At 37.8% G+C, this 25287-nt stretch overlaps 1 protein-coding gene across 2 annotated transcripts in view; it reads left to right on the top strand.

The window, feature by feature from the left end:
- The window catches only part of LOC148420772 (regulating synaptic membrane exocytosis protein 1-like), a 72829-nt gene that overhangs the window by 12753 nt on the left and 34789 nt on the right, over positions 1–25287 (top strand). For both annotated transcript variants that reach the window (XM_088418811.1, XM_088418810.1), the window contains exons 3-8: positions 3944–3964; positions 8223–8524; positions 11307–12130; positions 19167–19207; positions 21339–21449; positions 22002–22101. In XM_088418811.1, the coding sequence (XP_088274937.1) occupies positions 3944–3964; positions 8223–8524; positions 11307–12130; positions 19167–19207; positions 21339–21449; positions 22002–22101 (1399 nt within the window). The remainder of the gene's footprint in view (positions 1–3943; positions 3965–8222; positions 8525–11306; positions 12131–19166; positions 19208–21338; positions 21450–22001; positions 22102–25287) is intronic.

The raw sequence follows: 25287 nt of genomic DNA, 5'->3' as shown, positions 1-25287 counted from the left end.
TTATGTCGAAAGCCTGTTTGAAAATTTTAAAATTGTCAGCAGACTTCCAAACGCAAGCCCACACGCAAGACCACACTCAGAGAAGACAAATCCCGGTTATAAGTTTTAAACGTACAGTGTTTGTTCTGCACTCAAATGGCAAAATCAATACATCACCCACGGCGTGATTTCATTCATGAAAATGACCGCGTCGGGTGGAAAATCCAGCAAAACCTCACAAGATTAAATGTGACTCGAGTGTAACCAACATGACAGATGGAGAGCAATACAAAGAAGTTTTGTTTTGTTTTGATTTTATTTGAAAAAGAGCCATAAAATGCAGAGGCGTTGGTTAAAGGTGTGTAGGCACAGATTTTCTGTTAAGCCATACCCATTTTGGATTCCTTATTCGCCTCCTCATCAGCTCACTTTTTGATTGGATGCACATCTTTGTCATCCAGCTGCATGCTCAATTGTCCTTACGGCACACCACACATGAAAAGAAGTTGAGCCAAAACAATATCAGATGTTGAATGTCACTGATTTAAGGTTGGCGTAGCACAAACATTACTCCAAAGCAGTCAAGACCAGTCTGAGCACTTTACACAGGACAGCAATATTATAGTACAATTTATCAAGTGTACATTTGTTTATATCATTGTAGCATTGTATTTTTAACATCTTTTTAAACGTAGTAAGAGATTCACACCTTTTCAATTCTTTCTCATAAGTCCATAGTTAAACACCTTTTACTGAAACACACATTTGCTTTATATTTGTTCTTGTCTGTGTTTTTATAAAAACACCTTCGACTCTTAGAGCGTAATGTCTCTCCCTAATTTTGAACAGCTTTTTGGACACCGTGGCAAGCTTGATTGTTCCATACTATATAGATGAATTGATCTGTTTTAAGGTCAGCTAAATCAGTGGTTCTCAACGTGGAGTTCGCGGACCCCCGGCGGTCCGTAACCTGACTGCCCCTTGCACACCCCCTTTGTGAAATAATTTGGGTTCAAAATAAAAAAAATATATATGTATATTTGTTTACATTTAGTTTGATTTTATACTAAATTGTGAATTTATTCATGACTCTTCAATAAAGCAATTATTGTAACCAGTCCAGATATTTTAAAATAGAATCACATAATCCACGTCATCATCAAAGAGGTTGATTTTTTTTTTAGTCATTATATACTATATTTTGCAGCCTGTTTTAAATCGTGTTTTATTTTGTGAATGTGTTTTATACAGAATACCTATAGTTTTAGAGATTTTTCTATATATATATATTATATATATATATATATATATATATATATATATATATATATATATATATATATATATATATATATATATATATATATATATATATATATACGTGTGTGTGTGTGTGTGTGTGTGGTGTGTGTTTGTGTTTGTGGTTTCCAGCATAATCACACATTCATTCAATTATTACTCCAAGAAATGTTGTACTCTTTCTATTTCAATTTACTTAACTGTATTTTTGACTAATTTTCTGGTACCAAAATTTATATAAAAAGTACTTTGTTTTACTTCAATTCAATGATAGTTGATTGATGTCAAACCAGTTTTGTTGTTGTTGTTGAATACAATTATTTTTTCACGGTCTGCAAAAGATTCGGACCCTAATCGAGAAAACTAAATCTGCTTCAGTCGCTGCATTGTTTGTGTATTTTTCTTTCAAGGCTTCACATCATGAAAGTGTTCTGTTAGTAACTCTCTGCTTTCTTGTAGTCAAAGCAAACTGGCATTGGATGTCCTTGCCCTCTGTAAATGTTTAGGAGAGCCCGTTCCAGATCATCCACCCACATAAAATTGTCTCTCCTTCTTTTATTTAAAAATATTAAATTGGCCACAGTAGCGGAAACAACACTGAGTCACATAATGGCGGCTGCTGGTAGGGAGTAGTTACTCAGGTAAACCCTGGTAGAATTGTTCCAGACCTGGAATGTTTTTGTGCATGAAAAGAGGGGAGTTCTCAAACTGATTCACAACATTTTTATTTCAGGAACATCGAATGAAGGTCAATATATCATTGATACTGTGTTGGGGTCATGTCTTCTGCAAGTAAGCATTTAGTGCAACGCTAGAGTTGGGGCTGGGCGATATGGCCAGAAAATAAGGTCTCTTTCTGTATGATTAGGATTTCAATTCATTTTGATTTAAGCAATTAACCTCACCAACATTTACTAAAATGTGTTTCATTAAAAATGTACAGAATGTTCAGACAATAACATGTCTACTGATTTTACATCAGATTTAACATAAACTTAACATTCATCGTGCAAAAAAGTATTCCATTCATCGTTTGTGGATACATAGCTTAAATGCTACAATTAAGTGGTTTGTATGTTAGTAGTAGTAGTTTGTTTGTAACTATTGTAGGGATGTTTTGTAAATGACCCAACCAGCAGTCTGCCACTCATGCAAAATTTCAACACATAATAATTACATTTGAATATAACTTGAAAACAAGGCGGCTGCCGAAACAATTTACCCAACAATTGTATATTTTTTTTCAAACATGCTTATTTAATATTTTGTTTATTGAGTAGTTACTGTAGAACAGTAACTATCTGGTAAAGTAAGGAAGCCAGACAATGCTTCAAAATAAAATATGGGCTATAAGGTAATGTATGAAACGAACCATATTGGGACGCTTTAATTTTGAAGCTACTCCCGGAAGTAATTTCATGTCAACAGTCTACTACTTGATCATCTTTACCTGCAGCGTGAGCGGCATTCGATGTAAACAACGCTGTGTTATTTTTTTGGTGAGATCGTAAACATGGCAGACAAAGCTGTCAAAAATGTTCATGAGTGCTCAAGTTTGGAGTTTTGGCAATAAAGGAGTAGATGCACAATGATTAATATTTTGACATAAAAAACAATACATCCCTGTCAAAAATGATTCGTCTAGGCCCCAGGCACACAGGCAAATGAGACCAGTGATACGGCATTGTTTAAATAGGCATTTATTTCATCTTTAAATTTACTAGTTTATTTGACCTCTTCATAGCTGTGACCTTTTTGACCTTTTTTTTTAATTGACCCAATAAATAGACAGGAGGAGGAAGAAACTGTGCAAATGAATGTTAATGACATAAACAAACATGACTCCAACTGACCATTTATCAGAACCCCAAAAACTATTGTGCCCAATTTTTCTCATGGAACAATAAGTCAATATCGTAAATATCGTGACAGAGCTGCTTGTTTGCTTTAGTAATCTGTAGCCACTCAGTTCTCAGCTGTATTGTTTGTTGAAACAGTGCACATCACTAGGACACCCCTAAAACTAGGTAAAATACACAATAAAATAGCTATAAAATAACAATTTCTCCTGACAAATATACACCTATGCATTGATTTGGTGGATTATTTGTCCATCCCGTGTTCATGACAAGCATGTCATTGCAACCATTCCTGTCAATTTTCATATTTCCGCTTGCATCTGTTTTTCACTAAATGTAAATGAATCTCTAATTTGTACTGTACAATGTAATTAACAAATGTTTGCAATGCCCTTTCTCCCTTTTTTTCCACCCTACTACATTTTCCCTCCCCTGTCTGTCCACTACATCCTTACAAATTATATATCTATGTCTTTTTTATCATGTTTATTGGCTTCCTCCTTTTTTCTCATTTTCGGTTTCCCTACACACTTCTCCCAATTCTCACTGCAACCTGGACTGCATGCTACAAAGGAGGACAAAGTGGTTAGCATCTTTTTTGTGTTCTCTGTGTGTTGTGACTTTTGCCACTCAAAAGTAAAACCACTGGCTACAATAAATCAAGACCAGGAGCAGCAGGACTTTAGATTTTTTACTTTACTTTTCAAAGGTGAAAATATAGTAGCAGAGGCAAGAGACTTGAGTATAGGAGAGTTGTTTTAAACAATGACTAATACACTTATTGTCTGTCTCCTCCTTCTTCAAAGTGTATCATAATACAGGACAGGGTAAGAATTCCTGGGTGATGGGTTTGCTGCATGAGTTCCAATGCCCCCCCCCCCCCCCCCCCCCCCCCCCACACACACACACACACCCACACACACACACACACATACACGCAAACATTTTACTCTCCTCAGCCCGACAGACTTGTCACATATAGCATAGAGCCAGTAGCCCAAATACATTTATAGTGGCAGTTCAGCGTTTTAGTAGACCATTCTCCCTGACCTCTCTATAGTCTTCTTGCCGTGTACTTTTGCGTTCATTGTCTGATCTTCCTTTTGAAAATGAAAATTACATGTTTGGGTAATTTGTGTATGTTAATTTTAAATTTATTTCAAGACATTGAAGAATATCATTCACTTGAAAGGATTCTCTAATAAGCTACTCTGCTGTTGCTGGTGCTTGCTTGTTAATGTTGATGTATTTATTTTTATTCTCGTCTGTGTGTTTGTTAGCTCCAAATGGCTTCCAGAAAATGAACAAATACTGGCAGTCTGTCTGTCTTGTTTTTAGAGAAGCACTGCCTCCCAGTGGAGAGCAGTCCGCCACTGCTTTATAAAACACACATGGGTGTGAATGCGCAGCACATTTCAAAATGAAAAACTCAATTACTTGGTCCCCTTTCTTCAATGAAAGTACAATCGTTCCATCACATGACTTTGATTGTTAAATTGTGTATTATCAAAGTGCGATTGTCCTGAATCGTTTAGATCTCATGAATCTTTACCACATAGATGGCCCAGTCCTTTGTTCATCATTATCCTCCACATAGTTCATTGTTACGACATGGCATGGTGAGTGGAGGTGAGGAAGGATGGGGAACCAAAAATGTAGGCAACTGAGAGAAAAACTGAGTTTAAAAAAATTAAGGTTTAATAAAAAGATCAGGAAGGAACAACAGAGAACAAAAAGAGGACAAAGTAGCAACAAAACTTTAAACTAAACTTGACTCATGGGAAACAGCAGGGAGACAGCAAACAGGATGACTGGGGAGCGTGAGGAACCATGAAGACAACGAGGTAAATTCAACGGCGTCATAGAAATACGAACAAAAGACAATGACCCGACAATACCAGAAACAAAGCTTGCAAAGTCTTGCTTTTTGCTAGATTTAGACTAAGATTAATTGTTTTCTTTTCTTTTTTTTTTCTTTGAGGCTTTCATCTTGTGCTTCAAGTATGATGGTAGCGTCCTTCTATTTCAATATTAGACAAAGTGGACCATCATTGCATTTTCACACCTCTTTGAAGTTAGCTGTTGTTGAATGTTGGCAGTTTGCATCTGGAATTGTGGTTGTTAGTAAGTTCAAGAAATGTGTTCAAAGAACAAAAGCTATTGAAACCATGAGATTTATGATCAATTGTGCCTCTTTAGTCCAGAAAGCTGATGTTCACAAAAATCTGGCCTAAGTGAATTTGTTTTTTGAAGCTACGCCAGCAACACGTCCAGTATTTTGTATCTGATTGATGGGGCAGCAGTTGGGGGCTGTGATTGAAAATTATGAGTGGCAGTTATGTTGTTGTGACTTGCTGAGATGGAAAGTGTGGTGAAATACAATAAAATATTAAGAAAGGAAGAGAAGACATTATGTCAAAATGAATAATTAGTTTCATTTCTACTCTAGAGGAAGTATTCAGTATGAAAAATTGACTGTTGTTTTTTTAGAAAATAAAAACATGAAAAGAAATGGAAAGAGGTAAAGTAGAAATCATGCTAAAAGATAGTAGCAAAAAGAGAAATAATATGTAATAATATGTATAAAATATAATATAAAATAATATAAAATAATATGTAATATGTCTAGCAGTTTGAAAATATGTCATTGAAAGCACGTTGCCACCTGCAGCAGCAAAACCGTTGAATAGTCCTGCCTTTATACAATTATTTTTCTTAATTGACACATTAATAGTACTCATTTTGCCACATGTGCAAACATGTGCCATGTTTTTCACCATCATTCGTTCCAGTGAGAAGCAAGCTTTTAAATATGAGGTTTACCACCCACCCACCCATGCACACACCCACACATATTGCACGTTCAGTCAGTTGCAGTTGCCCACGCCACACTCTTCAAAAGAAGATTTCAAATATGTCCCACATAGACAGTATACAGTATGTGTACATACAGGAAATTTCCACATCACATCCTGCTGTAAGGCTGCTTGATGAACTTGAGCTGACACACTTGTAGTATCTGGACTGAGATAATAAATTGGCTGTTTTTTCTTCAGGTCTGACATCACTTAAAATGGCAACCCACATCTGCCGGATGAATACATGTACAGTATTACATAAACAGTACAGTATACATATACACATATACACTCACATCGAATAATGATACACAAATGCATGTACACTCACATCAAATAATAATAAACAAATGCAGTTAAGTGACACTTCAGTTTATTCAATATCAAGGAACAAAGCTCCGTCTCGGACCACCGACCTGCCTGTGTCTCAACCCTGCCTGTCACAGACTACTCACTCACCTGTCGCCCTGCCTTGCCTGCACATGCTTCGACCCTGCCTGTCCCAGAATACCCTAACACCAGCTACCTCAATTAGAAGACCTCTCTCTCTCTCTCTCTGTCTCTCTCTCTCTCTCTGTCTCTCTCTCTCTCTCTCTCTCTCTCTCTCTCTCTCTCTGTGAAATTTCTACCTTTATATTTGTGTGTATAATAGCATCATAGCACCAGGACCGGTAACATTTACTGACATAATCAATGACGGACATGTCATTAAAATAATAATGCAGACTGACAATTGTAATTTGGTTAGACTGGAAAAATGACAGACTGATGATGGTGAACAGGTTTCCAGGGTGATGACGTATGTCAATGGAAAGGTTTTCTAAATTGTCCCTCTCTGTCAAGTATTGTAACCCGTATTATACTAAACAAACTTAAGAACAAATACTTAAATATCTTGCAACTTCCATCCTAATAGTTTAGTATGTGATATGGCCACACATGCTTACGCATATAAATGTTAACATATCAAGCACAGTTTTCGGATGTAGAAATTTTTATAGAAATTTCATTGGAGGTATGCAGGCTGGCTGTATTGCCATGAAAGAGAACTTGAAACCTGATGGTCTGGTCTATTTGTATTTTGATCAATGAAATCATATAAAATATATAAATAATATAATATAAAGTGAAATACTTTTTTCAGATATATTTTTTTTTATTGTTTTATTTAATTGTAAAATATTTTCAGTCTTTGTTATCGTGCATAAATAGAATCTTAGTGTAAATGGGGGTTGTTTGTGAAAGTGAGAACTGGAAGCTTTTATTGTCATCTGATGATGAGTTGGAAAATAGTGAGGAGCTGAAAGGATTACTGGCCACTGATAATCTGCAGCCTCTCTTCTGATGTAAAGCGGTGGGGAAAGACATGAGAGGGACTGCGGTGTGTGGCTGGGTGGCTGCTTGTTCGCCGTGGGCCTTGTTGCCATCTGCTTTATTCTAGATTATTCTGGACATGCTCCACCTATTCAGGATTCGGGATAAATGTTCTTCAGCAAGCTTGATGGTTACTTGTAAGATGACCGGTCCATTCTACTGTCGATTGCGAAACATCATCAAACGGGTGTCAGGTTTGTTAAATAGCATTGCCCTCTTTTTATCTATAGTCTTGCTGTGGAATACAAGCAATCACCCTGTTTCTCTGGCGCTCTGGATTTGTTTTCTGAGAAATAATTGTTTGGATTACAAATATGGAGGGAAGTAAATCCTGATTTTGTGCTATCGGAGTGAGGCGATATCCTGTAACAATGCTTCCATGTAAGTATTTGTTCTTGTCTCTGGGTCTGATTTAGGATTGAGGACGAGGAATGAAAATGTGATCATTTTCACTGTCAATGACTATGAGTCATCATTTGCCATACTGTATTGTGCAGTGGAAGAGCTGAATTAAAAAAAAATGCATATTTACTACAATTTCAATGATCTGTCTAATAGATTCCTTAGTAGATACATTTTGTAACATCACCAATTTGACATGATCACAATTAAATGCTTTATGTATTATGAGTTACATTCACTCTTTAAAAGAAAGTGCTTTATTTCAGTGACCTCAGAGAGATGGAGATCTTTTTCCCTCGCTTGTCCACACCTCTTCGTTCAATAATTTTAATGACAGTGACATTGCTAAAAGCATACATACGTGAATGCTTTTAGAAAATAATCATGTTTAATGATTTTTTTTTTTTTTTCTGTAGAACTCAACCAATATTTGTCCTTTCGACCTTTACAGGTAATGTGGGTATGCAACCTCTGCCGTAAGCAGCAAGAGATTCTCACCAAATCAGGAGAATGGTTTTCAGAGTCAGGGGTGCGGCCTGGGAACCTGGGCTGCACCTTGAATGACCCAACAAGGGCGGCTGAAGCCCAACAGGACAGGAAACTACTGCGCTCCAAGTCTCAAGTCCCCTCCTCTACAACTAACAGCAATACCGAGCCGCCACACAGGACAACAGGACCTGCTGGTGGTCCTTCTGCTAAGTTTCCAGACACCATGCCAGGCACTCGCACCCAAAGTGTACCACCTCGAGAAAAGTAAGACCCAATAATTATTTGAATATGATTGATGATGATTTTTTTTCTCAAAAATCAGGCTGATGTCTCAGAAGTTGAAAATTGAGCTATTGATACATCACACAGTATAATTCCATTATTACTATTCTGTTAATTCTATACTTAATTTCTTTTAAATTAATATATAATGCATATAGATAGGACCAACATTTCTAAAGGTTCACCAGTTTGAATGTTTCCAAGTTGAAATCCCTAGTTTTGAGAAAACTGGCACATTCATCCTTCAAATGTTCATCGCAACAAGTACTTTAGGGAAAAAGACATTGAACCGAAATGACCACTGAAAAAAAACATCCAATAGCAGGGTAAAGATATCCTCTGAGAATAATTAAAAATCTGGTGGAGTTTGACCTCAATTGATAAAATTGGGCAATAATAGTTCTTTGGCCTCAACACCAAAACAACTTTCCCATCAAGCTTACAGTTCATTCTTGATGCATTATTAGTCAAAGCTTGCTTATTTCACTGTTTTCTTGTTTTACACTTGACATTCTGATTGTTCAATACCTTTTTTTTTCACTCAACATAATAAGTAACATCAACATTGCACTCAAATATGGGCTATTTTGTATTTTCGGGCAGGGAGATATTTGATTTACATTTCATCTCAAATAAACAGACACAAATGGAAATTTTGTGTTAATTTGTCACAGACGTGTCAGTCGTAGGTGGTAAATGTCACGAGAATGACTCCATTGAGGAACGCTCAAACCATTACATGTTTTACATTACATTACAGTATTAGAGTACGTGAATACTCAAAAGGAATTTCAATTTTTTTTTTAACTTTTATATGACCAACTCGCTGCAGTGGGGGGAGGTCCTTTCATGTACACAAACAAACACCATTGTGACACCGCTTGCTTTAATGCAAAAATAGAAGGATTAAATTAAAAGTAGAAATATCTCATGAAAGATACACCTTGGAACTGACAATAAATTACGTTTGGATTATTCGCCGATATCGAGATGACATGATGACCTGCCATGAGGCGAGCAAAATCATTTACAGTTATGTCGCATAACACATACAGCTGTGTTGATACTCCAAACACAATCGGAAGCATCTAACTTCTGTCGTGCTGGAGGGTCACATCATGGTGCTTTTAATTTTATTGGTCGTTTTGTCCATCTATGTAACTCAATTGTGAAATGGCATTCAAGACAATGAACTGACATATGTACGCTGTAGCAAGCTTGTCGGATTAACAACACCTTAACAATTGTGTGCATCATCTACACATCTATTATTTTCGTACATGTCAATTCCAATTTGGACCTTTTGCCTGCAGCTAAATGAAATTCCAGACTTTGAGAAGGTAGTTTTTTTTTAATAATCCCAAAATTGAGATATAATGGATAATTTTGTTGCAGTCTTCTCAATTCAAAAGAAAGAAAAACTTTGAAAACAGGAAGATATATAGACATGGGCATTATTTCAAATGACAGATTTTGCCAAAATCTTGTCTCCTCTCGTTCTCTTGGGCTCAGTCTCGTGAGACATATCGTCCCGTGCGATTTGTCTGGTCCCATTCCTTTGATACTGTATTAACTCACAGTTTCTTTTTTATCTCTTAATTTGACCTCTGAATGACTTTTAGGTCACTTTTGGATTTAAGCGCCCCTCCCAAAAATGTCTGCTGCAGTAAATAGTGAGCTGTTTTATGTGCGGCAGCAAGTTCCACTTCCATGCACACTTCATCCAGTAACGCTTTTAGGTTTGTCCAGTTACATTCCTGCTAAACATGGCAAAAGTGTTTAATAGTGAGCATGATACATACACTAATTATTCTGTTGAAGCGAGTCCTAAATTGAAAAAAACAAAACAACACAAAATAACAAACTCAATATCTGCTCTGCACTGCAGCATCTGTTGGATGTGCAGCTGGAAGTACATGCTTCTTCCAATCTTTGCAGCCACTGAGATTTCTAATTGACATTGCAACGCGATAAGTTTCCCTGCATTGTTTTTGTGTGAAAAAAAATCTGAAAAAAACAATTCGAATAGACAACAAATTATACAAATAAAATAGTGGTTATTGTGGAAGGCGACTCCTGTTGTACTTCTCCCCTCGCTTGAAGTTAAACACAATCAGCACTTACATTTGTTTGGTGTCTTATTTCTTCATAATTATGTTTGCCCATATTTTATGTTTTACTTTACGTTTGTATTTTTCAACTACTCGCTGAGTCAAATATGGACAAATACACGCTTATAAATGTGGCTGATAACCAGTTCAGAAAGTATACTTACTGTTTCTCACGTAAAGGTGGATGGGATAGGCTCCAGCTCACCCATGGCCCTCATGTTTATAAGCGCTTAAGAAAATGGATGGATGGCTTTGTATGGGGACAATGTTACAGGTTTCAGCATTATTGATTTTACCTTGGAAATGAATGCAAGTATACAATTTCATCACCAATTATTTTACTCTCTATGATGTTTCAGTATATTAACATTTTGAACATGAACATTCATTACTAATAACTACTTCCTATAATGCTTCAACATTATTTTTCAGTTCTTTTAATCCATGCCTAACCCTTCAAACTTAATGTAAATTTGTTGACTAATGCCACTATAAGCCCGTTAAAAGCTACACTTAATGAGGAATGAAACTCTTTTTTTTCTTCTTAATGAGGAATAAAACTATTCTTTTTCTTTTTTTTTTTTTAGAAAACGGTATGTGTTGATGTTTGTATGGCCATTTACTATGCTGCATCTATTTTTTTTTTCATCTAGGAAAAGGCCAGTTTCCTACCATGAGCAGAATGGCAAGGGAGGACTGGCTCGTGGCACTAGCCGGAGGTCTGCCGGAAAGTTACCATCTCAGTCATCTTTGGACGAGAGGGTTGGCCTCGGAGACCGACGAGAGAGACATCCGAGAGATGGTCACAGGCTGGAAAAGATCCATTCTCAGGACTACGGGGATGGGGAGGATAGCTTGGGTCACTTAGAAAGAAACCGCAGACGATCAGATGATGATGAACAGAGGGAGCGGCAGCGTCGCGAGGAGGAGTTCCAGAACCGTTATCGTAGTGACCCCAACCTTGCTAGATATCCTGTGAAGCCACAAAAGGAGGAACAGGAGATGCGCATGCACGCCAAGGTATCCAAGGTTCGTCACGAACGTCGACACAGTGATCTTGCGATCAATGAGGTCGGACTGGGGCCCGGTGAAGGAGGAGGCTGTGATACCCAGGTATCTGAAAACCGCCTGGCCAGGCGAGGAACCCGCAAAGCCCAGTCAGAAAAATTTCAAACATACTCTGTTGAAAGGACCGCGGGGGAACCAGGGGGACAGGTGCCTCCAGATAAGAAGGGTTGCTTTGAGCCAGGTTTAACACACATGGCAAGAGACAAAGGTGGAGAAAACTTTATGAGGAAGGACTCACAAAGTTCAGAACAGTCTGAATCTTTGCGGCCACCCCCTTCACGGTCGTACAAGAGCAAGCGCGGAGTAAACAAGAGGCAGATGTCCATCAGCAGCTCAGAGGAAGAGGGCGGCTCCACGCCTGAGTACACCAGCTGTGAGGACGTGGACATGGAAAGCGTCAGCGAGAAAGGTCAGTGACACAGATGTGCTCTCTCGTGGTTGGAGAAAATGTAGTAGAAATGATCTTAACGTTTGCTTTCGTTTTTGTCCTTAACAATACAACTACAAAATTCTACTTCAAGTCCCATTTTACACTCACCAAAACTCAGTGCCGTATTGAAGTAGCTTTTACCAAGTTTACATGCTTAACTTTAATTTTGCAATCTCTCTTCACAAAAAAAATCTCATTTTTTGAATCCTCTTAATCATCACATCCACATTGCCGTTATGCCTGTATCATCCCGTTGTGTATGCCAGTGGCATGGCAAGAAATTTGAAGACTCATTATACAAAAAAGGTTTTGTGAAGTGCAGTAGAATTACAACGATAAATCCTTATACACGTGCAGATGATCTTGTTCAAGTTTGTATTTGATTTTTGCATTTTTTTGTAACACTATTTTTAAATCTCTTTTTGAACACAGCAAGTAATTTACACTTTTCAATTCTATCTCATAGCTCCTGATATAAAGCTAGCAGTTGATCATCAATACAGTGTGATGTGCAGAAGAATTACAACGATGAATCTTTATACACGTGCAGATGATCTTGTTCATGTTTATATTTGATTTTTGTATTTTTGTAACACTATTTTTAAATCTCTTTTTGAACACAGTAAGTAATTTGCACTTTTCAATTCTATCTCATAGCTACTCATATAAAACTAACACTTGATCATGGTGTCATTCCTGCACACCGCACATTGTCATGCAGTGTCATTTACACCTCTGTGGCCTGGCTACTGCTGCTCTAAGGACAGTGCTCCTTTATTTGGAGAGACCCTGTGATTTAGGCCAGCAGATTTATGGAATTAGGTCAGTGTTTCTATTGCTATGTAATGCTTGATGAACTGCCAGATGCAAAAGATAAAGTCAAGGCACGGTTGCATTTTGTAAAATTTGTAGCTACATTTTTATACTATTCAACAACTCACGCCTGTGCGAATGATGTTTGACTGTGCTGGAAAGCTCCATGTATGAGGTTTGTTTTATGGTGGCAATAGGTTGAAATACATGTGCTCTAAAGGCTTACTCCTCTCACTGGTGATGGAAGGGTTAGGTTCCAGATGTTTTAATCCAGATTATTTTTACTCAGGGACTAGTAATGGGTAGATGGTGTGGATTGTCATTATTACCTGTTTTCAAACATGGTCTTGTCTCAAACATATACCCTCTTTTGTAATTGTCTCCTGTTACTAAAGTTCCTGGGAAATAGGTATATATATATATATATATATATATATATATATATATATATATATATATATATATATATATATATATATATATATATATATTATTCTTACAGGGAATATTGAAACTGTACCTGCCACTAGCCTATTCTCTTTCCAAAAAAAAAACAACAAAAAAAAAAAAAAACATCAAATGTTTGATGACTGAGCCTTCAGTGGAGTACCTAATGCGGCACACAATGGTTTACTTCTTTATGATCATTGCCGTACTGTAAATCTATGACACACGGCAGTGACAGCCAGCAGAGTTATCTTGAGGGGGAGCACATAATTGTAGTTAAAATGACACTGTGTCCGATTTAGACTGTTTTTCATTAAAAATGAATACATTGAATTATTATACATATAAAAAACTTGCAAATAAATTTGTTCAAAACGACCAACAGTATGTTTTGAATATAATCGTAGGTCTAGTTATCATTAAATTATATTACATAAAGGGTGGCACTCCTCAGGGGGTCACCATGTCAGTTATAGCTACGGACAGCAGGAGGAGGAGCGTTTATCGCTGCATTTACCGTCATGCCCCTAAAGCTCCCACAGGCACATGCGAAAAATTATACATACTCCTTTTTAGGAGTAACATTTTATGAAAAACGTCAAAACCAATTAGTTAAGAAATATTAGTTTGGTGTGATATTTCTGTTCTGTCCTTTCATGCAAGTCTCCCACCACTCCCATAATGCTAACCCAAGATGTTGGAATGCATGGTTATGCAAGCACTTCATGACAATGTGTCGTACCTTTCCAGTGATTTTGCAGACAATAATATTGCAGTAATTTGGATGCATCCTTGGAGGCTCTTATGATTATTATTTCATTTGCCACAGGAACTGCTAGGGTTAAGTTCATAATACCTTTAATATCAGCGTTGCAAGAGATCACTGTGTTCATAACTGAGATGTTTTCTCTCTCATGCTAACTTGGTTTAACCCAGTGTTTCTCAAATATATTTTGCCAGGCCCCCCCTAGAAAAGAGAAAACTTTTTGCCCCCCGTCGATGCACTGACTTTAAATAAGAATATTATTGATGAAAATTGTTTAAGTATACCTACACATGTATCATTTTTAACATTAACAACAGAAAAATGCAATATAAATCAACTTTCAACAAACTTTAATTATTTTTATCGCGTTCATACGAGTTACAGCCTAGTCTGAAACGGAAAAAAAGAAGCAAGTGCATAATTTGAAATCCAGTGTGTTGGTATTTAGAATGATGACAACTGTTTGTGGTGATGTCCTGTGAATGAAGAAGAGAAGACATTACGCACTTCTGCTTAGCTGAGCTCATTCCCATACAGTATGATTATGATCAAGTAGAGAGTAATAATACACATAATCATTATTCTATCCATGTCAGATATTCAATATTATTATGGCACTTTGTACACTTTAGGTCAGGGGTCACCAACGTGGTGCCTGCAGGCACTAGGTAGCCCCCAAAGATCACGAGTAGTCTGCTGGCCTGTTCTGAAAATAGCCTACAAGAGATAGAACACTGGTGATTTTCTAATAGTTTTACATCATCATGTAATCATTTACATTACATATTACACTTGATTTACATGTTTGCTTCAGCTGTTCCTTAATTATTGTGAAAAATCAACAACATGATCAGTGTCTTCACAGAAACTGGTAGCCCTTTGTATTACTCTGTACCAACGAAGCGGCTCAGTTTCAAAAGGTTGGCGACAGAACAGAACCGTCCTGGTCATGTGTCACTATGGATTTCTCACACAATCAGTGATTGTACCCAAGAGCACACAGAGATAGGCAAGAATGGTGAACAACTGGTTTATTGGAAGTTGGGGGGCAACAGAGGCTGGCCTGCACACAGAGGCTCAGGAGACAGGGGACAGAGAGAGCCCAGTCAGGGCAGGGAATCCGATCAGGGCCAGGCAGAACTGTTGTCCAAAAGGTGGAGCAGATCTTCTTACTTGGGCAGCAAGATTTTATATATTGTCAGGGACAGTTGGAATAAGGGATAGGGATAAAGTTGGAATCCTGAGGTTGAACGGTATGATACGCAAGAGTGCTTAGCATGAAGACAGTTTGTCAAATGAAATCTCGACAGACAGGCTTATATACTGGGGGAGAGCTTAATTGCAACAGGTGATGATTGAACTGATTGAATGAAGTTTGATAAGACTGGTGTCTGAGGGAGAGTGAACCGACTGAATTGGCATACTGTGACAGATTTCGCTAGCCCCATTCTTTTGCATCACTTTAACATTGGTTGCGTTCCGACCTTCGCCTTTCAGCTCAGCTCTTTCTTTACCGCCACAGACTGGTACAGCACCCGCACATTTAATTAATGAAATACATGACCAAATTTGTCAACCTTCCTCCGACAATGTTGCACAGCACACTTTGCATTGCTTCCTATTTCTAAATAACAGTAAGCCTTTGGAGCACTTCAAAATGTTTTGTGCAGCTTGGCAACACTTTCAGCATTTGAAGCAACAAACAGAAATTTCAGCGGCTGTTCTTTTCCAGGAGCGACCAATGCACTTGAGTTGCAAGATGCTCCAACTTGTACGAGTTTATAGGCTGACTAATAGATTGTCATTCCTCATGCAGTTACAAGAATAACCCATCCATCCAATCATTATCTAAACCGCTTATCCCAACCAAGGTCGCGAGCGTGCTGAAGCCTATCCCAGCTGTCTTCGGACAGTAGGCGAGGAACTGTTTTCCAGCCAATTGCAGGGCATACAAAGACAAAAACCATTCACACTCCCAAACACACCAAAGGACAAGTTCAGAGTATCCACATTCCAATATACCTAACGTGTGTGTTTGTGCGCCAGAGCTGGAAGCGAACCCATAACCTTCGCATGGGGGGAGGCGGACATGCTTACTAGTCACCACCGTGCAAGAAACAGCCTACTATTAGTTTGAAATAGTAATAGTAATATTATGTTGAGTGTTTTTGACCCAGTGTTAAACGCACCCGTCTGCAAGCTGAGGACATGAGCAGTAAAATCTTGGACCGCATTTAAGTGTGCTTCATGTGAAGGCACATCTTGGAGCCACTTTTCCATCATTATTGTCATGTGTGAAAGTAAGTTCGGGTACGTAAATGTGCAACGTGAACCATGCAACGTTACGTATCAGTTATTCCTATCACGCATGCGCACCTGTGTACCAGTTATGTGCATCTGCTCTGTGCCTATAGTAGTACATCATCATCATACTTTTTTGTTACCTTTCTACCTACATCATGAAAATGTGTTACTTTACACCTAGGAAATTAGAATAAATCTAATGCATTTGGAATATTTGGTCATAATATTCATGTTCATCAAAGTGAAAGTTATATCTTATAAACATTCTGTCCTATGACTAAACATTCATGAATTAAATAACTAATTTGGCAAAATGATAAGCCCCCCATATACCAGTATAAAGTTACTGTAATGCAACCAACTTCTAAATCTAACTACATACAGTACAGGCTAATTATCTTCCACCTTAAATCATTTGCAATGGTTTTTATTATTTTAGAATCAAACCAGTTGTTTTCTTGAAAATGCTACAATTTGGGCATTGTAGTGAAATAATTCAATGCGTGGAAAGGTACATTCAAAAGAACGCATAGATAATTGAAAAAAAAGCATGTTATGTGAAGGCTATAAAAAGATTTTTTTTTTTCTATCCCTCAAAGTACTATTCAGAGCATCATTAAGAAAGCATATTGTACCACAAACACCTTGTCTAGATCAGGGAGGATGTACAAGATGTTATAGCTGGTCGGTCTGTGCTTGTTACAACAATCTATAATTACTAGAATAAACCAGTTAATCTAGTCTGAACAGACAGGTGGGAAACAGAGGTTGACTTGCTCACAGAGACTCAGGAGAAAGGAAACTGGCAGCCAGAGTCCAGCCTGGGAAGAAAGTCCAATCATGGACAGGCAGAATCGTGGTCAGGCTAACAGAGCATGTCTTCTTCTTCGGGCGTAGTAGGAGTACGGGTGGTCGAGGACAGGCAACGTCACAATCTGGGTAGGCTCATCAGAAGGGTATGCAAGAGAGTTTACCATTAAGACAATCTGTCAGATTGAAGCAGAGCAGGCAAGCTTTGGTAAAAGGTGGAATGACTGGTTGTAGCTGTGGGAAGTTCAACTTACACCACACAAAGAAAATTAGACCATGCCCATGTAAGCATGCAGGGAGAGTTGCCATGGTTGTTTCATTAATTATATAAATCATTTAATTAATTATTGAAACATTTAATTAATGACACTTTTAATTAATTAATGAAACATTAATTTAATTAATGACACGTTTCATGACAAGTTTAATGGGTGGATCCTACCACCTGATTGGTTACCCTGCTTTTCAAACCAAGGCGGGTCCTAACACCTGATTGATTATCCTGCTATTCAAGCCAAGACAGAGGAGGGTAACCAATCAAATTTTGACAAGCGAGGTTGACAGATAAACTAAATGAAACGCATGAAACGCAGCGCTTTCGTCAAAATTAGTAGACGGTGCCAAAGCCTGTTTAGCTCAAATATTGTCCAATCCAACGCTTTGTCGGCATGACTGGAAATCGATGGAAACATGACGACCACGATGATGGAGAACTTTCCTGAACTTTCAAGTGAGTTAGGTAGACATATTTTAGACCTTGTTGAGTATGTGAAAGCAGGGCCTGTACAAAATGATTTTATACCAACGTAAAGTGAAGTAATCTTTTGAAGTTGAGTCATTTCTGCACTTTCCGACAACATTGATCCAAGAGTGACCAAAGAAGCACTCCAACACACCACATCACATCAGGTGTTAGGGCTCGCCCATCAAACTTGGATTATAAGGCGCGCCATGAGCTTTTAAAAAAAAATTAAGGCTTTTAGGTGCGCCTTATAGTGCGGAAAATACGATAATCAATGAATCATTTAATTAATGATTGAAACATTTATTTAATTAATGCCACTTTTAATTCATTGATGAAACATTTAGTATTTCACTCATTCAATGCCAGGAATGGGTTTTATGTTTTTTTCAGAGTCTGAACATTAAATCTCAGATACTTAAGTAATGAATCAATACATACTGTAAGTATATTAAGCATAGGTCTGAAACTCCAGTCATCGAGGGCGCAATCCTGCCTGTTTTCGATGCTTCTGTCATTAGCCCACCTGATTCAAATTATTAGCTCATCAGCAAGCGCTGCAAGAGCTTGTAAATTAGCCTAATCCTTTGAATCAGGTGTATTTATGAGCACGGCATGAAAAACATGCAAGTTTGCGGCCCTCGAGGACTGGAGTTTGAGACCTATGACATTAAGGACATTAATTTCCAGATACATAAGCATTAAATCGATACTTAAGTATCTGGGATTGAATGACTGGATTCTTAAAAAAATGTGAAAATACATCCCTGGCATTGAATGAGTTAAGGACACTTTTATTTCAGTATTGAATGGTACGTGTTTGCTCAGTGTTGAATGGTTTGTTTTTTTAATTGTGGCCCTTTCGGTCCACTATAGTTTTGTACTATAATGTTAGCGAAAGGAGCCAGAAAAACAATGTGTTCCATGCCATGGACAAACACATTAAAATTTTCAGTTCAAAGAATATTATTTTTCCAAGACACATGAGGAAGGGTTTGTTTGAATGCCTATTGTTGTGTTATATTGCATAGTGTATAGTCAGATATCCTGCTTTTGGCAATAATCACTGGGTCATTCATTTCATTCTCTGCAAACAAGTTACTAAATATAGTTTTGTTTTGTCCTTTCTGCAGGCGACTGGGACTGTCATCCACTTGATCCTACAGTGTGGCATGTAAGATTCAGCAGAAGGTTCATTTTCATCTTGTTTTTGCATGGTGCCTTTTGCAAGTTAGTAAATTCTAGTAAAAGTAAATCTCAAGGAGGTACCTAACTAAATTGAAAACCAAACTTTGGGGGCTTGGTGGCGCAGTGGTTCACACTTCCGCCTCATATTGAAGGGCCTGAGATCAAATCCACCTTGCTCTGGCATTCCTGTGTGGAGTTTGTATGTTCTCCCCGAGCCTGTGTGGGTTCTCTCCGGGCATTCCGCCTTCCTCCCACACTCCAAAAACATGCATGGCAGGTGTATTGGATTTACTAAATTCTCTTTAGGTGTGATTGGGTGTGTGGATGGTTGTTCTTCTCTGTTTGCCCTGCAGTTGGCCGGCAACCAGTTCAGGGTGTCCGTTGCGAGGATAAGCGGCTATAGACAATGGATGGGTGGTTGGATTGCTGTGATTTTGTGAATAACATTTTTTTTTCTGGAAAACAAAATTACTGAAATTTGAGTGGTTTATTGAAAAAAACAATCAAAACTTTTGTCACATTATATAGATGCCTAGGAGGTGTGAAAAATTGCATTTTTATTTCAATATAATATTTCATACCTCGGGCCGTCACGATCAAATGATTTTAGAATTTATTCTATTATTTCATCAATCATCCAAACTATCAGATACATTGTTACATTGCATTAAAGTGTACTGAAAAATCATTTTCTTCCCCATTTACTGAAATAGAGGGTGATTATCAATCACCATTTCTTATAGTCTTAGATTAGCTCAATTAGATTACATAGTTTTTGTTATCATTACAACTGCAGTACAAGGCAACAAAATTTGGACTTAATGAGTTCAAAGCGCCCAAGAAAGAAACATTCAAAACAATTGACTGACAGAAGAAGACAAGACAGCAAGGCCCGATTTTATTTGCCACGATCCGGCTGGTATCAATCAATCAATCAATCAAATTTTATTTGTATAGCCCTGAATCACCGAAGTCTCAAAGGGCTTCATAAATGAAAAGAGGTCATGTCGAGACTTCTTTCGAGTAGTAGTAGTCCCCGTGCTGGACCAGCGGCTACTTTGAGCGTAGGGATGTGTATGGTTTAAAGTCTGTGAATGTGCGCGTAAGAGTGTCCTTGTGCTGACAGTCCAGTCCAATCAACAGTCTTTAAGGCCATCTGATAGGAGGGAAAGGAAAGATTATTGTATCCTGAGGATTCCTTGTCCTGTTGGGGAAGAGAGTCCAGATGGCGGCTGTTTTGGAAACAGGCCGATAAAGTGTGATCGACTTTGAGTCCGTAGCATGCTGCTCTGAATGTGCTTCAAATAGCCAAATTAGCAATAAATCATTCAATGTGAGCCTCCAACTTCTCCATGATGACCACCGTTTTGCCCGAGTTTTGAAGAACCATTTCAAGTTTGCGGTTCAGGTCACTCGTAGCATGAGTCTGAGTGTTGATCATTCGCACAATGCCTTCAAACTCACCCAGCCAATATGTTGATGCAAGAATAAATAACAAAAAAATCCACCAAATCCAAAAAGGAGGATCCCTGTGATAAAAAATCTAATAATGTATATGTCTTCTATGTCCTCAATGGAAAAGATTGACAGACAAACCACCATCCATTTGTTTCAGAGATCGTTGGTGTATTCGGCAACGAATGTCCTGGACAGGCAACAAGCCCTTCTTGTCATAAAAAATTGTGTCGATTGATTCAAGAGCCCAGCTGACCATTTCCATGACTAGATTTAAAGGGCGTGAAATACTGCAAGAGGCCGCAATGATCAATAAAACGATAGAGACAGCACACAACAAAGTACAGCGAGCATTGGAGATAAGGGTTTTGAGGAGAAGAGCAAAACGTCTGCCTTCGTGGAGAGCCAAGCAGGAAAGTAAGATAGTGTTAGAGTTACAATGAGGAGAAGCATGTACTGTACTTGAATAAGTGTGCCCCGAAAAAGTGGACAGTGGTGGGCCGCGAGTTTGTAGGAAAAAAAAAAGGTTTTGAATGGCTATTTTTGGGGAGGGATTAATATTTCAGTATTATCCTTGAGAAAATATGTTACACAGAAATTCTATTCTACTTCCTTGTTTTTGTATTTTCCAAGTGTGACATCATTGTATCTGCTCATTTTAGCATCCAGTAACGTGGCAGCCATCGAAAGAGGGTGATCATCTAATTGGACACATCACGCTGAGCAAGAGATCGTCCATACCACGAGAAGCTGGGTCACTCCTGGGCCTAAAAGTAGGTAGAGATACTGCACATTCAGAGTAATATATATTAACACTTTGACAAATGTTTGGTTGATTAATTGATTGTTTGATTGATATAACCCCTCAAATATATAAGAGTGCAAACACAAGAAATATCACACAAGAGTTTGGATTTGGACGATTTTTATTTTATTTTTTTTTCTACCAAATAAGAGTGAAAGTTCTCTGAAGCATGGGAAACCTGCCTCGCTCTGCCAATTTCTTCCTTTGTTGTATATGCTAAATCCGATGCCAAGTTAAGTCAAATGGAGTGATAGAAACAAATATCATATGTTACCAGGTAGCTAATAACTTCATTGCATGTTTATCTATATTTGCAACAAAATGTTATGGTTTCTTGTGTCATCCACAAAATATTGTGAGAAAACATAGTGTCTGTTGAGTGAAATCATGGGTACAAACACACAAAGTAAATCCATAAAATGAACAAATACACAAAGAAACAAGCAGTTATCAAAACAGTTTATCTTCCCACTTTGCAATTATATTTATGCCTTTAATCTCAATTATCTTATTTCTGTAGGTTGTAGGTGGGAAGATGACTGAGACTGGAAGACTTGGGGCTTTCATCACCAAAGTAAAGAAAGGAAGCCTGGCAGATGTTGTTGGACATCTGAGATCAGGTGAGCAGGTTTATTGTAAGGTATTTTGACTGACGAGGAAAATGTGCTGCGACTGACAGAATGCAGGGAAAATAGGAATTCAGCAAACAAAGATCAGCGGGGATAAATACGATATCACATTACTGCAAATGAGAAACAAATGTAAACATACAGCAAAAAGCACAGAAAGTAACTGTAAAAACAAATACACCACAATTCAAAATGCTGCAATTGCAAATGATGCAAAGCTAAAAAGCAATGATGCGCACAAGAAAAAAATTAATTCACATACAGGCTCTATAAAAAATGCAGACACATCAAAACGCATAAAAAAACAGACTGCAAATAATACATGTTGTATTCACAAAAAAAAAGAGGAAGCAAATTACAGAACACAGAACAAATGCAACAACAAAAACAACTACAAGGAGTAAAAATGCTGTTGACACACATGCAACAGAAGCGTACCAGGCCGCCAGGGGGCGCTACAAGATCAACAATGTGAGAGCAGATTTTTCAAGACGACGTGATGGAGGGCTTGTTCAGAAGGTACATTATAAAGTGAGTGAGTGAGTGAGTGAGTGAGTGAGTGAGTGAGTGAGTGAGTGAGTGAGTGAGTGAGTGAGTCAGTCAGTCAGTCAGTCAGTCAGGTAGTCAGTCAGTCAGTCAGTCAGTCAGGTTGTCAGTCAGTCAGTCATCCATCCCATGGTGCACACTAGTGGCCTGGCTCTCTTGTGTATTTCAACTGACCATTTTTTCTCCTTGTAGTTGTTTTACACTTGGTGTGTGTTTGTTTTGGCAATTGTTCCGTGCGTTTTAATATTGCTTCAACTTTTTTTTGAATGCAGCATGTATTACTTGCAGTGTCTTTCTATAATGCTTTTTTGCAGCATATTTGGTTTGCATTTTTTTGTGTGTGTGTTTTTAGTTTGCAGCAAAAAGAAAAGAGTGGCACTAGGCGATAATTCAATATTAGTTCATATTTCGGTAGACACAAGGTTGATTTCAATAGAAATTACTTTCAAGTATATCTTCAATAGGAAAAACAAAAACACATACACCCCAGACTCCAGTGTTCTGCATGTTTTAGTCAAAGGCTACTGTTAGAAAAATTGTAAATATAGTGATTATACATTTGCTTGCAATGAAGAAATGCTTCATTGTAGAAATTGTACAACGCAAGCTTCTATGTTGACAGTCGGCCCAGCACTGGCTCTTTGTGTATGGAAAAGTTCCTAAATACCTCTAGAATATGTAGATAGGTGTGTAATGAACCACCATTTCATCTTATTGCTACAATTCCTATACCCACTGGCATTTTTTTGAAAAGCTGTGGGACACATCGTCCCAACAGAAGTGAAAGGGTTAAATAGCAGCCGTGCAGCTAATGTTGAACCTGCTGCAGTCCGCAACCAAAGAAACATAAAACGATGAATGTTTCGTCCCATCTAAGGCAAATTGCAAAAAAACTGAATAAAGGCAGGCATTGAAATGATGTTGCTTTCACCCGCATGTAACTTTCTAGCTACGCGGCGAATATGACCACCCTATTTATGTATTCTAAAGCGGCATCTGGTGAAGGTGGCTTGTGACAACACTTTGTACCATTGCTTGGGCATATCGTCAATATATTATTGACAGACGTCCATCCTCCCTGGAGTGCTTTCACTCTTTCAGCAAATGCTTTATGATGTGAACCATCGTAAAAATATACAGACTGAGGAGCCTTTGTACTGGCCCAGATCGACGGTCATAAATCCACTTCAGTTGGTGCTCAGTCCACGTATTATTTCCCAGGCTTTACGTCATAAAGCGATGTAAAACCACGGGCTGATGTAATGACGATTTTGTCCAGCACTGGTATTGACTGTGTTTTCATATGGTTGTAATTTGCCACTCAAATCGCTATTCATGCTAGATGAGTGGCATTCATGCACCAAGTATAACTGCTCTAGGTTTTTTCCACACTGCCAGAAATGCTGTCAGTGCAAGCAGACTAAATGGAAGGTCGTAATCTCATATGTAACTTAGAGCACAACATACCCTCGAATTTTAAACGGTGGGTCAACCGTAATACATGTACCCAGAGTGTTAATTTGCACCACTTACATTTTATGACCAATGAATGCCTATTAATTTGACTATTTACTAAAATGACTATTAGTTTAAATATATTGTAATGTTGTAAAATGAATCAGACCAAGTGGTGAGCTAGCAAGAACCTCTTCAAAGAGTTCAAAATGAAATACTGTCGGCCATAACAAAACAAAAACATAATCACTAACCAGGGTAAGCTTTCTTCCCTTACGTCTTCCTCGATTTCAATGTCCTTGGTTTTGTTCTTTCACGACCATCCCAAACCATAGAAAACTGCAACGCTTGCAAATGATATGAAGAGTGGCTAAGTTGCCACAATATCAATAATGGGGTATCGTCTTCCGTAAATAACCAAGAATCAACATCAACAAAACATGTGGCGTTGATTTAGCCAAAGTAAAAAACATTGTACTTACATATACTGTAGTTATAGCATTATAGTGTCCTCAAAAACAGAGTATGTTCCTTAAAATATTGGTTTATAATACGAAATTTTTTGACTTTTTTTTTCAAGTGCATAATAGGGTTTTATTGTTATTTAGCTTTAACCCATTTTTAACATTTTGCTACAGTGTTTTAATTAGGTAAAAAAGAAAAAAGTCTGTATAACTTGTATTTTTATTCACCATGCACACTTGCACATTTGTGTAGGTATCTCTACATAACCTATCCACTTACGGTTCATACTTGTGCTCTGCTACTTATATGTTGTTTTGTACCTTGTATTTGACTTAACTTGGTACTTATGGTATTCTTTTTTGTGACATTCGTGTGGACAGGAAAGTAAGAATTTCATTGTGCAGAGAAACATTTTTCTACACTGTGATTCAGGATTCAAGATATAGTTTTGTTATATGTTTCCTAAGAGTTCATTAAATTATTCAAAATATTACTCTAATTTGTCATTTTTAATTCATGATTGTAAAACCGCTATAAGAGAGCAAACAATATTTGTATTGGCTGTCATCGTGAGTATTGGAGAAGTCAAATAAGGCTAGGTATCGGCCTGATATCATTTATTGGTATTGGCTCCCTATCGGTAACCCTAAAGCACAGAACAGGGGCAGTCCCAGGATATTTACACCCTGTTGTGTGATGTGAAACTCAATT

This window comes from Hippichthys cyanospilos, chromosome 7, assembly GCF_059441005.1.
Source record: "Hippichthys cyanospilos isolate Australia breed blue-spotted pipefish chromosome 7, RoL_Hcya_1.0, whole genome shotgun sequence".
NCBI classification, from domain to species: domain Eukaryota; kingdom Metazoa; phylum Chordata; class Actinopteri; order Syngnathiformes; family Syngnathidae; genus Hippichthys; species Hippichthys cyanospilos.
Note: the sequence above shows the minus strand (reverse complement) of the source record. Positions and strands in the feature narration are given on the sequence as shown.